Genomic DNA, 13,503 nt, shown 5'->3' on the forward strand with positions numbered 1-13,503 from the left:
AGTGGAGGCTGTGACAGAGGCATGAGGGGAGTTGCTGGGTGGAGACGGTGTTCTCTTCTCACTCTGGATCTTAGTGCACAATCCTAGTGCCCCTTCCCTTACTGCCCTCTGAAGAGAGCGTGGAGTTTCTGCAGGCTTTCTTGTCCTGGTTTTGTCCCCCCGATTGTATGCACATCCTTACCCTATCAAACCTAGTTTTTTATTTAATAGGATATTTTATAAAATACAAAGTACATTGCATGAGTAGTGTTGTATCTAGAGAGAAAGTGAAAGAATGAGGGAATGACTTTATTTTACAAATACCAATTTTTTGCTATTTTCATATTTTACTTCTTTAAGCTTCTAATTTATTCAGTTTCTTTAGACATAAATGTCCCACTAAAAAAATTGTTCTTGAAAGATTATCCAAGAATATTTTTAGAGCATTTTAGAGTATTTAATAGATGAAAAAAGATAAGGGAAATTGTTGGAAGTTACTCAAAAGAAAAATATTGAAATTTAAGTGAGAACTAAGATGGGAAACTTAGCAAGAGCAAGGTGAGCTTCAAGGTAAAGACTAGAAAACTGTCTTTTTTGCATTTTATTTAGGTATTTCATCTTCACATCTTTCTGGGCATATAAGATCTATTATGTCTATGGCTTCATGATGCTGGTGCTGGTCATCCTGTGCATTGTGACCGTCTGCGTGACCATCGTGTGCACGTACTTTCTGCTAAATGCGGAGGATTATAGGTGGTGAGTGCTTATTTCTGGGGAGAACCTCGGGGGACCCTGATACTTTGAAATAGGTTTCCATTTGAAGTATATCGAGTGAAGTAAAAGATACATATCAAAGCTTTGTTGCTTAAGGTAGAATAGGAAATTTTTTCAGTTATAAAAAAGATGACAATAAAGATGATTTTCTGTTATAAAATGATGAAAAATAGTATCAATTTCTTTTGTATTAATGAGGGTCACTGTGTTAGAAATATTTTTACAAAGTGCTTGACGTGGAAAGAGCTTTAGGAAGAAGCATTGCTCTGTGTTAATTAAACACAAGGAGACAGGTCTGAAAAAGGAAATGGTTATTTAAAGTCACTTATACCAGGGAATTGACAAAATTCAGGATCTCTTCTTCCATTTCTTAGGCTCTCCCTGTTGATATATTTAAATGCAAAATACATGCATTTGTTTTTAAAGATACAAAGTTTTAAAGGATTTTTTAAAATAAAATTCTTTGTATTTTAAAATCCGCCTTTCAGTGCTATTCATTCAAAGAGCTGTATTTTTTCCCCCAGGCAATGGACAAGTTTTCTCTCTGCTGCATCAACTGCAATCTATGTTTACATGTATTCCTTTTACTACTATTTTTTCAAAACAAAGTAAGTTGACACATTTTCGTTTGTATTTAGGAAAGTGCACTTATTTAAATACTAGAATTTAAGGCCTTATGTTGCAAGTAAAAATCAGTATACTATATGTAGTTATTTTGTTTTATTTCAGGATGTATGGCTTATTTCAAACATCATTTTACTTTGGATATATGGCGGTATTTAGCACAGCCTTGGGGATAATGTGTGGTAAGTTCTGAAATTCTTGGAATATCATGAGCAAATCTTTGAGTGTTTCAGAATCAGAAAAACACAGTAATGGGGAATTAAGAAATGGCATTCTGTTGTTTGATTAGGGACACCAAAAAAAATTCCAGAGTCTGATTGATGTTTTTTGGAACATTTTATTTATTTATTTTTAGAGGGCGGGTAAGGGAGGAGAGAGGGAGAGAAACACCAGTGTTGTTTACATCTTGTATGCCCCCTACTGAGGACCTAGCCCAAAACCCAGGCATGTCCTCTGGGAATCGAACCCATGATCCTTTGGTTCACAGGCTGGCACTCAATCCACTGAGCCATACCAGCCAGGGCTGCTTTTGTTTGTTTGTTTGTTTATTTATTTATTTTCATTTATTTATTCATTTTTGAGAGTTCTGCCTTTAGCTGTGGGGTGAGTAAGAATAAGGCAGATGTGATCATCTTGTTAAAAGCTAGGTCCTGGAATGACTTTGTGGACCCTTTTAGTATACCAGGATTGCCTTTTTTCCTTCATCAGAAGAATCCCATCTGTAGATGGTGGTTTTCAGAGATGTGAGGTGTGGCTGTAGGCAAAATGGGTGAAGGTGGTCAAAAGGTACAGACTCGCAGTAGTGTGATGAGTAAGTCCTGGGGATGTGATGTACGTACGGCATGGTGACTCCAGTTAATAGTACTGTATTGTATGTTTGAAAGTTGCTAAGAGATTAGATTTTCAAAGTTCTCATAAGAAAAACACTTTTAACTATATGGTGATGGATAGTAACTCGAATTGTTGATATGTTGATAATATCACATAACTAGTATGTGATATATCACCCGAAACTAGTATGTTTTGTGTCACTTAACAGAAAGAATCTGTTCTGCCCTGGCCTGTGTGGCTCAGTTGGTTGGAGCCTCGTCCTGTACACCAAAAAGTTACAGGTTCAGTCCCCTTCCTGTCAGGGTGCAAATGGGAGGCGACCAGTCGCTGTTTCTGTCACATGGATGTTTCTTTGTCTCCCTTCCTCTCTCCAATCAATAAACGTGCTTTACTGTCAAGTAGTAAAACCCATTCCATGCATAGGCTATAAGGGAAGACAGCTCTCTATGTTATAATCACATGTTTTATTTACAGCTGTTGTGATAACCCTTTTCTGTGATAATTCATTAGTTAGCCAGCTTTGGGGGAAAGATGAGTAGGACTTGAAGGTTAAAACTAGATTTGTGTGATGGGGGAACACCCTGGTGTATCTCTAGGCAATCAGAAGGTTCCTTAATATTATTATTGGCCATCCTTCCTTCAGAAGATTGCTCATTGAGTGCCTCTTGATGTAATCATAGATGTTCCTTGATTATCACCACCATTCAGTGAGGTATACAGTTATGGGATTAGACAGAGGGTTACATTTTTTTCTTAACTTGATATGTGATCTTTGAACTAGAGAGGTAATATCTTGACATTTACAAAGAAAGTGGAATGAATTTAGCTAAAATGTTTTAGTGCTTTTCCTTTTTCATTTGGCTGCCTGAAAATCCTGGCACATTTGCAGTTCCCTGTTGTTGGCAGTGGCCCGTCCTTAGGCTTTAATGGGTGTGTTTGCCTTCGGTGCTGATCGGTTTGGGGGCAGAGGAGGTGCAGTTCAGGCTGTGTCTGATTCACGTGTCATCACGATACAGAATTATACACACTCGTTGGGTTATGTATGTATCAGTAATTGAAAGAAAAATATTTGTTGATTTTTTTAATGCAGAAAAAAACATGTATCTGTTAAAGTGTGAAATAGATTGTTACAGTCTTTATATTTTGAGCATAGCATTTTTAGTGTTAAAGAAATTAACTTTAAAAGTGTATCTCTGTATTATTCCCAAGACATTTACTACAGAGCATATTCAGTATTTTTTTCTTACAAAGTCGTATTTTTATAAGCTTATTCTTGAAGTACTCCCATAAGATTATGCAAAGTGTTTCTCTTAATTTGATACTGTTTTGCTTTTGAGCATATCTGTTCAAAGGGGAAAAATGTTTTGTAAGTCTGGGAAATTAGATTTGATTATTGGACTAGTGTTATATTATGCTAGTTAAATTTTTGATCCTACTTAAAATCTTACAGATACTTTTTTGTTCTAAGAATTCATGTTCATTTTTTAAAAATTTGAAGATTATTTTCTTAACCTTGTAACAATTTATATCAAGTAACTATTTCAAAATGAATTATCAGTATTTTGAAGTGTAATATAATTAGTTCATATTAAATAAATGACTGTTCATTGCAGAAGTAGTTGGAAGTACGTTTGCTTTGTTTTGGTGAGGGTTTCTTTTTGAAATTTAATGATTTTGGGAAATTATCAAATATATACAAAAAGAGGGACAATTTATCTATCTGTATATCTATAGTGAGTCCCTGTATACCTAACACACCTAGTATCAGTAATATCTCCCAGCCCATCTTGTCTTGTTTATGTTCCCACATGACCTCTTTTATTCTGACATGAATCTGGAACATCATGTCATTTCAACTGTAAACATTTGTATATATAAGAATATATTATGTATAATTCTAGTACATAATTATATTACATTCTGATACATGAATAAAATATACTTGAAGTATACTTACATATTATATAGTAATATTTCATTACATACATATAAATATGATTCCTTAGTATTCTCAGATATTCAGTATTCGAATTTACCTGACCTGTCCCCGTTTCTCTTCTCGTTCAGCCTGTTGTGGCCGAGATCAGGTTACTGATGGTCTGTGCAGCGCTTGGTTAACAAGTCCGAACGCTCTTGTAATCTATTGGTGTTCCCTTTCTTTTCCCTTCCAGTTTGTTTAAGAGACTTGGGTTTGGGGGGTTTGTTTGCTTTAATTCCTGTGGAGTTTTTCACACTGTGGGTTATGCTGGTGGTAGCCCTGAGGTGTCCTTTAATGTTTCTCCATGTGATTCCCCTCTTCCTTTAAAGTAGTCATTAGATTTGTTGGCTTGATCATACTGAAGAATACTTAGCTAAGAGTATTTCGTGGTTTTTAAACTTGTGAGGCACTTAATGTCTGGCCCTTTCTCTTTGGGAGGTTAGCAGCCTTGGTAACTATTGCTAGCTCAAGTAACTCATTAGTGGTTATAATATTTTAAGATAATTCTGTGAGGAGAAACTTCTTCCATCAACCATTTGGTTACCTTGAAGTCCAGTTATATGTAGGAGAGGCAGAATAGACTTGTTTCTTTCTTTGCATATACTTTTGGTGTAAAAGTTAGTTCAAAGGCAACCATTTAGGCGTGTGTGTGTGTGTGTGTGTGTGTGTGTGTGTGTGTATCATTATTAACTCGTGGAAGACTTAACTTTTAAACTTTCAATAATATTAGACTAGATGCTGAATTCCTAAATCCAAGGAGAAGCTTCTCTTCTGTGACTTAAATGACCAGCTGTCTTATACTGAACATAAAGATACCTTAGTATTTGCAGTTAAGAACTATTCAGTTCATTTATTCATTCAACAGATATTTGGGGGGTACTTTATCATGTGCCAAGCCCTGAAGCATTGGAAATATGTACTTAATTTAACAAAACAGGAAAGTACCCCTGCTTCCTGGTGTTTTGAGCCCCAATCTGAGGCTAAATACTCAAAAGCAACATTTCAAAACTTCCCACCTACTTATGTGTATCTCGTGCCCGTTTGCTCAGATATGTCTTCCATTTTACAAACTACACAGCTTCTATAATTTTAACATAAAAAAAGAAACCCTCAGAATATGCTTCTTCTCTAGAGCTGCAAATGCCACTGAGCGGTGGTCTTTGGTCCTTCCCTCTGAGAATTTGTAGTCACTTCTTACCTGCAAGGTTTCAACTGGTTTAGGGAATGTGTTAATATTGGTTTAATGACCTAGAATAAGATATACTCAACTTTTAAAAAAGGCATGTGTTTTTATTAACAGGTTTTTGTCAATGTCAAATTATTCCTGTTTCATAAGAGGTGTAATTTAATTAATATATTTATTGATTACATATGTAATGATAGATACTCAATTCTAAAAATATATTAGGCCACACTTGGTGTATGACATTAACAGGCAGTTTGCAAAACAAATGATGCTGTTTTAATAAGTTCAGAGAGAATATTAGCCTTAAAGACATCTTAAAAAATGAGTAACTTTCCAGAGCAGGGGGCAGTTAGTATTTGTAAATGATAGACACTGTACTGTATGTATTTGTTTCAAAACATCTTATTTTATCTTTACAGGAGCAATTGGTTACATGGGAACAAGTGCCTTTGTCCGAAAAATCTATACTAATGTGAAAATTGACTAGCAACCCAAGAAAATCTGGAACTTTGGATCAGTTTCTCTTTCACAGGGGTGGAACTTGCACAGCAAAAAAAAAAGCGCAAGAGGAGATTTGGGCGTTAACACTGGGTACTTTGTGGGTCTGTCTTTCGTGGACGGCGTAAAGTAACATCTGTTTCCATTGATCCTAGGTTCTTACTGACTGCTTTCTCCAACTGTTCACAGCAAATGCTTGGATTTTATGCAGTAGTCATTACTACAGTACACAGCTGATCTTCCCCAAAACTAGCTCATTAAAGATGATAGACCAGCTCTCTTCAGTGAAGAGGACAAATAGTTTATTTAAAGCATTTGTTCCAATAAAATAAATAGAGGGAGCCTTGGATGCTAAAATTACATAAATAGAAATCTTCCTGGCACTTAGTGTTTCTACGTTACTGAAAAATGATGTTCCAGAAAGATAACTTTTGTCTCTTATTTTTACTGCTATCATCAGCCTATTGTGGGACACTTTTATATACTGAATCTGGGTTTGCTTTTGACCTGTTTTTTTTTTTGATTCAACTGCATCCTTTTTTTAAAAGAGAGAATTAAAAATATTAAATTCTGCATGTAAAAATCTGCTGTCATCACAGTTGGACCAACTTCCCATTTATTTATCTAAAACTAACAAGTTACATCTTGATTCCATCCAAAGAAGATACAGTCTGAAGATAGAGGTGTACTCTCTACAATGCAATTTACTGTACAGTTAGAGAGCAAAGTGTTAAATGGAGAAGATATTTGTTTTTATTAAACATTTTGAGATTTAGATAAACCACATTTTAACTGAATGTCTAAAATGGTTATTTTTTTCTCCCCCCCAAGTTAGTTTTACATCTTTTGGGGGTTTGAATGAAGGTTTTACATAAGAAATGATTAAAAACAAGGGGGTTGGTTAATAAATGTATATAACATTAAATAATGTAATGTAGGTGTAGATTCCCAAAGCATTCGGATGTACAGATGGACCTCGGAGTACTTTTTTCTGATGATGATTGGTGTAGAAATTTGTGAATTTGGGTGGCTTTTTACATCTTGCCTACCACTGCATGAAACATTGGGGTTTCTTCAAAATGTGTGTGTCTTACTTCTTTTGGGAGGGGGGATGGTTTTCTTCTGTTTCCTTTTCTGAGACTCCTACAGGAGCTGAATTTGTAATTTAGAAACATTTAATTTTGTTAATCCTGTCTGGGGCACTTAAGTAACATCTAAAGCATCACTGCTTTAGATGTTAAAATAAAATTTCCTGACCAAATTGTTCTGTGAAAATGGATGTGTTTGCAATTTTTAAAGCTATCTTTTCAAATGCAGTGTTACTGAATACATTTTTTGAATATATTATAAATTATGCTTTTCTGATACAGGGAACCCACACTTTAAAATCCTCAAACTTGCTCACACCTATTGATAGGTTATCCAGTACCGTCACAGACTGAGTGACAAACCCTTTGCATGAAACTGGCAGACCTGTTCAGGTTGGGTACTGTGTGAGGGGTAAGGGTGATTAGCTTACTATTGGGTGGGCAAATAAAGGTCACAGTTTTTCTAAGAGAAGTGATTTTAATTTTGAATGCATCTTTCTGGAACTATTCATAATGTGAAGTTTTCCTAGAACCATTTCTAGTTAATAGTTTGCTATGCAAATGACCACCTAATAATACTGTATATTGGTATTTTTAGAGAGAGTCAAAACAGCTATATTTAAACCTTATTGTGAAACTCATGCCATTGATAGTTACATAAGATGTTTTCATTATAAAATATGTTTATAAATTAATAGACTTTGCATCCAATCATGTGGTATGTAAGGACTATAACGAGTGAAAAGTTTGATTTCTTAACCACTTATGTGTGGCTGACAGATTTGGTCAGAAGCTGTAGGTAAACCTCCATGCCAAAATACTTTATCAAATATAATACACTGGTTCTTCCATTTTCTCTTCTTACCTGCCTGTAAGATCTTACAAGGAAAACTAAAAGTCAGTATTGAATGGCTTATATTTATAACTACATATAAAGTATATATAACAGTATATAGTCTGTCTGATGAAGTGTAAGTTGGACAGCAAACTTTTGTTGTTATAAAGTGGAATTTGTTTTATGAGTCTTGCAGGTAAGAGGTAGGGTGTTTAAACGAGAAGGAATGGTATAACTGCTTTCAGGTACACCGTTTTTTTCTGTTAAATTGAGGTCTTTGAAATCTGGAATTTTCAGTGAAAAATAATTTTCTAATTTCCATATAAAAAGCTCCATTAAAATGGAAAAGCCCTTGAAAAGCCCCTTAGAAAATATGTATTGATTTATTGCTTCATAGGGTGGCTGGGTGTGGTGTATCTTGAAGGAGATGTAATTCACAAATGGCTTGGCTCCTTAGTTCTCAGTTGTAGACTAGTAAAGTAAAATACTATCTAAAGTTAATTAAAAGGAGGGGTTTTTCCACTTTATTAATGCTGAGTACCTGGCTTTCATTTGTTAACATTATTTGCTCAACTTCCCAACTGATGCTTTATGAATACTATAGAAAACTAAAGATAAACTTTCCTCTTGTACCTATAAGCATATTACTCCTAAAATTTAGCTACATTAGTAATTGACAATCCTACAAGAGTAGGATTAGGTGGAAATGTAATGGCTGGAGGGATGGTAAAATATTCTTTAGTAGATTGTGTTGGGCTCCTAGATTGTACTGGATTTGCCCATAAACCAGGCCCCATACTCTTAGAACTCGTTATTCTGTGGTGATACCTGAATGGTGAATGGTATATTCTCCAAGTGAACGGTATGTTTGGGTGTTTTCCATTGGGAGTGGATGGACCTCTTTATAAAGGTGGTTGCCACAAAGTCCAGTTCTTCCAAAGCCACTTTATTTAGGGTTCACCACCAATTGTATTCTTTCTGATAGAACTTTTATTTCTTAAATGTATACTATCTACCTTATGCCGAATGTCTTGCAAATAAATGTTATTTTAAAGTTTCCTGGATTTTTACAAAATGTAAAAAAGAAAGATGCATTCATGTAATTGGTTCAGGAAAAACCACGTACTAAGGGCTTCTTTCTGTGTTGAAGTCCGGGAAAGAAAAGCCTTCTGCCATCTCTACACCGTGGTTGTGGTCCCGTCTGGGTATGAAGTGTAGGTTTCTGTGCGTCTTTTTGCTTCATTTTATTGATTTATTGGAACACATAATAAATAGGAATAATGATGTATGGAAACACAAGTATTTATTAATGTTTTATATCTTCATAAAAATATCAGTTACGAAGCTGTAGTTTTGCAATCGAGATGTTAAAGTGATAAGAGAAACAACAGTTTTAAGGTTTGGAAGTGTATTCAGAAATAGACTAGATTGAGAGGTGAGGTAGATCAGAAAGTTTTAACACACAGCTGTAGGAATTTTGTAAGATTTAAATTGCACACGAGTAATGCCTAGGCCCTCCTGTGAACATTTTCTGAAAGCTTCCTGATTTGACATTCTTATTGGAGCCTTAGGCAGAAATAGTACAAAGACAAAAGTAAAAATTAAGTTATTTCACTGTGTGAAGAAGTGGAGTAAAGAACTGTTGTGAAAGCTGCTTATATTGAAGTATTGATGAACTAGGATTGCTAATAGTCACTGATACAGCAGCATTCTGTGTAGTTACCTCAGTGTATCAGTTTAAGTCATTTAAGTAGAGCTGAGGGCGAGGAAGAAATAACATGGAACTCTGTCTGAAGTCCAACAGAGCTCACTCGGAAAAAGCAGTTTCACTTGGGCTTTCCAACTCCGTCAAGGTTGAGTCTATAAATCCTCACAGAGCACAGGTGATTCACGACAGAGTTGGAAGGAAATAGTTACTGGTGGTAGTTACTTCCATTTTGTACATACCCTTGGTTTGTGTAGGTCATACTCCAACCGGCTTTTTAGTAATAGAGTCCAGTATATAATGTATCAAATACATTTTAGATTCTAATCTAGTCTGTTTAACTGAAGTTGGATTTTTAAAAAGTAATAAAAAGTTAAATGTACTCCCCTTGAATCCTTTCGTTCTTTCCTTTTTGAAACGGGTGAACACAGAGTAAGGGATAACCCATTACTACCGGCATGCATATGAAGAGATTACTGATAGCCTTCCACACTTTAATAAAGCCAGGGGGTCAGCAGACCTTTTTCTGTAAAGGGCCAAATAGGAAACGTTCGCGGCCTTGAGCACCCTGTGGTCTGTGCCACAGCTGCGGGACTGTGGCAGCACTCGGCAGACAGTGCGTGACCAGTAAGCATGGCTGTGCGGGCGTGTTCCCATGTGACAGCCACTGCAGTGAGCTGTGGTTTGCTGGCCCCTGAATTGAAGAGTTTAAAATTTGACATTTTATTCCCCGCCCCCTCAACTTTGTATTTTGGGGGAAAAAAGTGTATAGGAAGTTCAAAGAAGAGTTGCTCTTTTTAAAATAATTTTTCTTTTATTATCATTTTTTGACATTTTCCCCATACAAGCTCAATCCTACACTTAAACCCCACACTAGCCTATGCCTGTCATTATCTTGATTGATAATAGATTTGCTTTTGTTTAGTACTTATTTTTTCAAAGGAGTTTAAGATATGTTATCTTAAAACCAGCCTGAGAAACTGATAGGGGTAGACTTAACATTTTGTAGAAGCCAGGAAAGGGTCTCTTATTTTCAGCCCGCAGCCATCTCAGGGTTAGGGGCCTGTTGCTGTAACTGAAGTGGGTATGTCATCTCTGCAGCCTGCGGTGGTGCATACGGGCATCACACTGAACATGGCTCTACTGTACCAACGTACGGGATTCTTTTTATTGTGCTATGTCACAGGGGTTAATTTCTCCTGATCTGTTTGTACTTTTTCCATCCCCAGTTTTAACTGGTTATTTAAATCCTCATCAACCTCTTTGGAGTTCTTTTCTCCCCGGATTTTGGTAGCCGCCCCAGTCGACACCGGTACTTGACAGTTCCGGTGGCTGGTTTGTTGGTACAAATTTGGATTACTTTTGATCTCTTTAATGAATAGTTTTTGTGTGGTTGGAAAACTAAGGGAATAAGGGAACCAACCCATTATGTATAGCCAGCTCCTAGATTTCAGTGTGAGAACTTTTATGAAAGAAAACTGCTAATCTATAATTCAACATTAGAAAAAAGGAATAAGTCCACGTTGGGATATGTGGTGTCAATACTAATGTAGTCTACACACGTATTTAAAATTATGTTCAAAGGTTTAAATTATTAAGGTGATAGGAGTTTCTAAAAGGAGAAAAAAATGAAGAAGATGGTTGTAGGAAGTTGATGTAATTCATTTTACTGGGCCAATGTTACGGTTATTCTTAGTGGTTCATTCTAAGCCACTAATATTATGGGACTAAACCTTGAAGGTCATTGAAGGGAGTGAAGGGTACAGACAGTGATACATGAAAGGTCTGCTGTAGGTTCCATGCCAGTAGGGTAGGGCAGACATAGAAGGTGAGTGTCTTAAGTGTAGTAGCTGCTATAATAGATGCTGGTGTGAGGGTGCAGGCTGTGTGGTTATCAAGTCCCCAGCACAGACATGGAAATGTGAAGCCGCAAGCACTTACTAGGATATTTGCAAGGTGCTTAATGCAACAAGAATGGAGAGACGGGTGGCAAGAGCCAAGGCTGGACTCAGGAAAGGAAGGCCTGATGGTGGATGGAGGGCCTGGTATGTCATACTGGGGAGCTCGCGCAAAGGTCTTGGAGAGCCCCCCAAAGTTTTAAACAGCTGCTAAAACCTGTTGCCTATTAAATATTTTTGTATAACCTCCGAGGAACTCAAAAGTACCTTCTCAGTAGTCAGTAATGTAAACTAAGAAAGGAGCCAGTGGTTGAGTGCCCACTTTGTTTTGGAGGTTCTGCTCCCTGCCTTGGGGGAGATGATGTGTAGTGTCCTGGAAAGGCAAAATGATAGGGGGCCACAACTTGGTAGATGAGGAGGGACTTGGGAGCTACTACAAGAGAAATGGGTCACTTGGTGTAGGAGTTGGGTGGAGAACAAACATTTGACTAAAAAGGGGGAAAGTGTATCCACTTGTAGGTATCCCACACGACCATGATTTATGGGGCAGGAAGCCCGCAAAAAAAATCAATTTAAATATGGAATGAACTTAAGCATCTTCAGATCATGAAGCTCTTTATTATCTGCCTCTAGCTTTTTCATGGGGTTTAAGTTAAAATATTTAAGATATATATATAGAGAGAGAGAGAGAGAGTGCGAGTGAGCAGTGGGGTCATGAACTATATAATATAAATGAGAGAAGGTACTAATCGATTTTTTGTTACTATCTAACCTATGATCCAAATGTTTTGTTGGTGTTGGTTAATAGCAGAAGTAGCATCTAAACAGGGCTGCTGACAGAACTGCAGCCAGCTCCTCCAGGAGCACCGTCTTCAAAATATTTGGACAAAGTGCTGGTGAGAAGACCTCACAGCTCTTTGCCAGGTGGGGACTGGAGGCGACAAAAGTGTGCAACCTCGGTGCTTGCACAAGAGGTTTCCTGTAATGTCTATTTTCCAGAGGAATTCTCTGCTAATGAACCCAGTTGGTTGTTTGCCTAGTGCCATCTGGAGACCTGTAAGTGTTGCAGAAGTTTATTAGGTCTTTTCGAGATTGACTTTGTGGACTTCTCTGCTGACAGGTGGTGACCTTCACTGGGTTGAAAGCAGAGAACTGGTTTGACTCCTTCCAGCATTTAGGCAGAAATGCCCCCCTCCCCGCCCCGCACACACCTATTGCCTGTTTAATGGCCACTTGGCCTTCTCTGCCATTTGGTAGCATCCATTCCCCCCAAATTCCTTCTGCCTGTCAGTTCCTAATCAGGTCTTACCCAATCTAACTCCATCCAGTATGGGCTTATTTGATGAAAGCTGATCTCGTGAAGCAGCAGGGTCACTTGCATTTCTTCCTAAAGGCCAGGACAAAATAACCAGGAGCACCCTTCCAGTGGTTAGCTTAAGCCTTGACTGGCTTGAAGGACTTGGCCTAGTTATTAGAGGAGAAGACAGATGGTCATGATGCAGGAGTTTGGGAGTCCTGTGTAAAGCCCAGCTCTGGGTGGGCTTCCTGTCAAGTGTTTTGTCATCAGAGGCTGCAAACCCATGTGGAAACCCAAAAGGGAAGTTGACTCCATTTTTTCTACTTGCAGTTTAGATGAGAAAAGGTTGTTCTGGGTGTGATGCTGATAGTCTGTACACATTGGGGTATTTTACTTCCTGATTAGGGCAATTTTGCTTGCACAGAAGGTCTTTGAAAAGCCTCACAGTAATAATACTTTTTATGTCTATGAATCAAAATAGCTCAGTTCTGGCAATTTTTACATTAAGGGACAACGTTGGAGTGGGTTTCAAATATCTCTTGATTATTCTAAATTATTCGGGCATATGTTTCTAATTGGCAAAAAAAAAAGCTTCAGAAATGGTCCTTTTTATTCCATCAAGTTAATGGTGAATGGCTTCTTTAATAAAGCATGTCTGTGCTTCAACACAAATAGCACTGTATAGCTGTTCATTTGTCAATCTTTTTGCCTGTTGAAGCATCTTAGACTTTTATTAAAGGATAGAGTCACTTCGAGGGGAAATCCGTCATTTTAAATCAGTCGTCCCTAAGCCACTAGGTTAGGTGGGTG

The 13,503-nt window shown here is 37.2% G+C and overlaps 1 protein-coding gene across 1 annotated transcript in view; it reads left to right on the plus strand.

Annotated features, from left to right (window-relative positions):
- The window catches only part of TM9SF3 (transmembrane 9 superfamily member 3), a 55,331-nt gene extending 45,454 nt beyond the window's left edge, over positions 1-9,877 (plus strand). The window contains exons 12-15 of the mRNA XM_037050845.1: positions 589-735; positions 1,278-1,361; positions 1,483-1,559; positions 5,792-9,877. Of these exons, the coding sequence (XP_036906740.1) occupies positions 589-735; positions 1,278-1,361; positions 1,483-1,559; positions 5,792-5,859 (376 nt within the window). The 3' untranslated portion in view covers positions 5,860-9,877. The remainder of the gene's footprint in view (positions 1-588; positions 736-1,277; positions 1,362-1,482; positions 1,560-5,791) is intronic.
- Positions 9,878-13,503: the final 3,626 nt, after the last annotated feature.

The sequence above is a fragment of the Sturnira hondurensis genome, unplaced genomic scaffold (genome assembly GCF_014824575.4).
Source record: "Sturnira hondurensis isolate 20B ecotype Veracruz unplaced genomic scaffold, ASM1482457v3 Scaffold0006849, whole genome shotgun sequence".
Classification (NCBI taxonomy): domain Eukaryota; kingdom Metazoa; phylum Chordata; class Mammalia; order Chiroptera; family Phyllostomidae; genus Sturnira; species Sturnira hondurensis.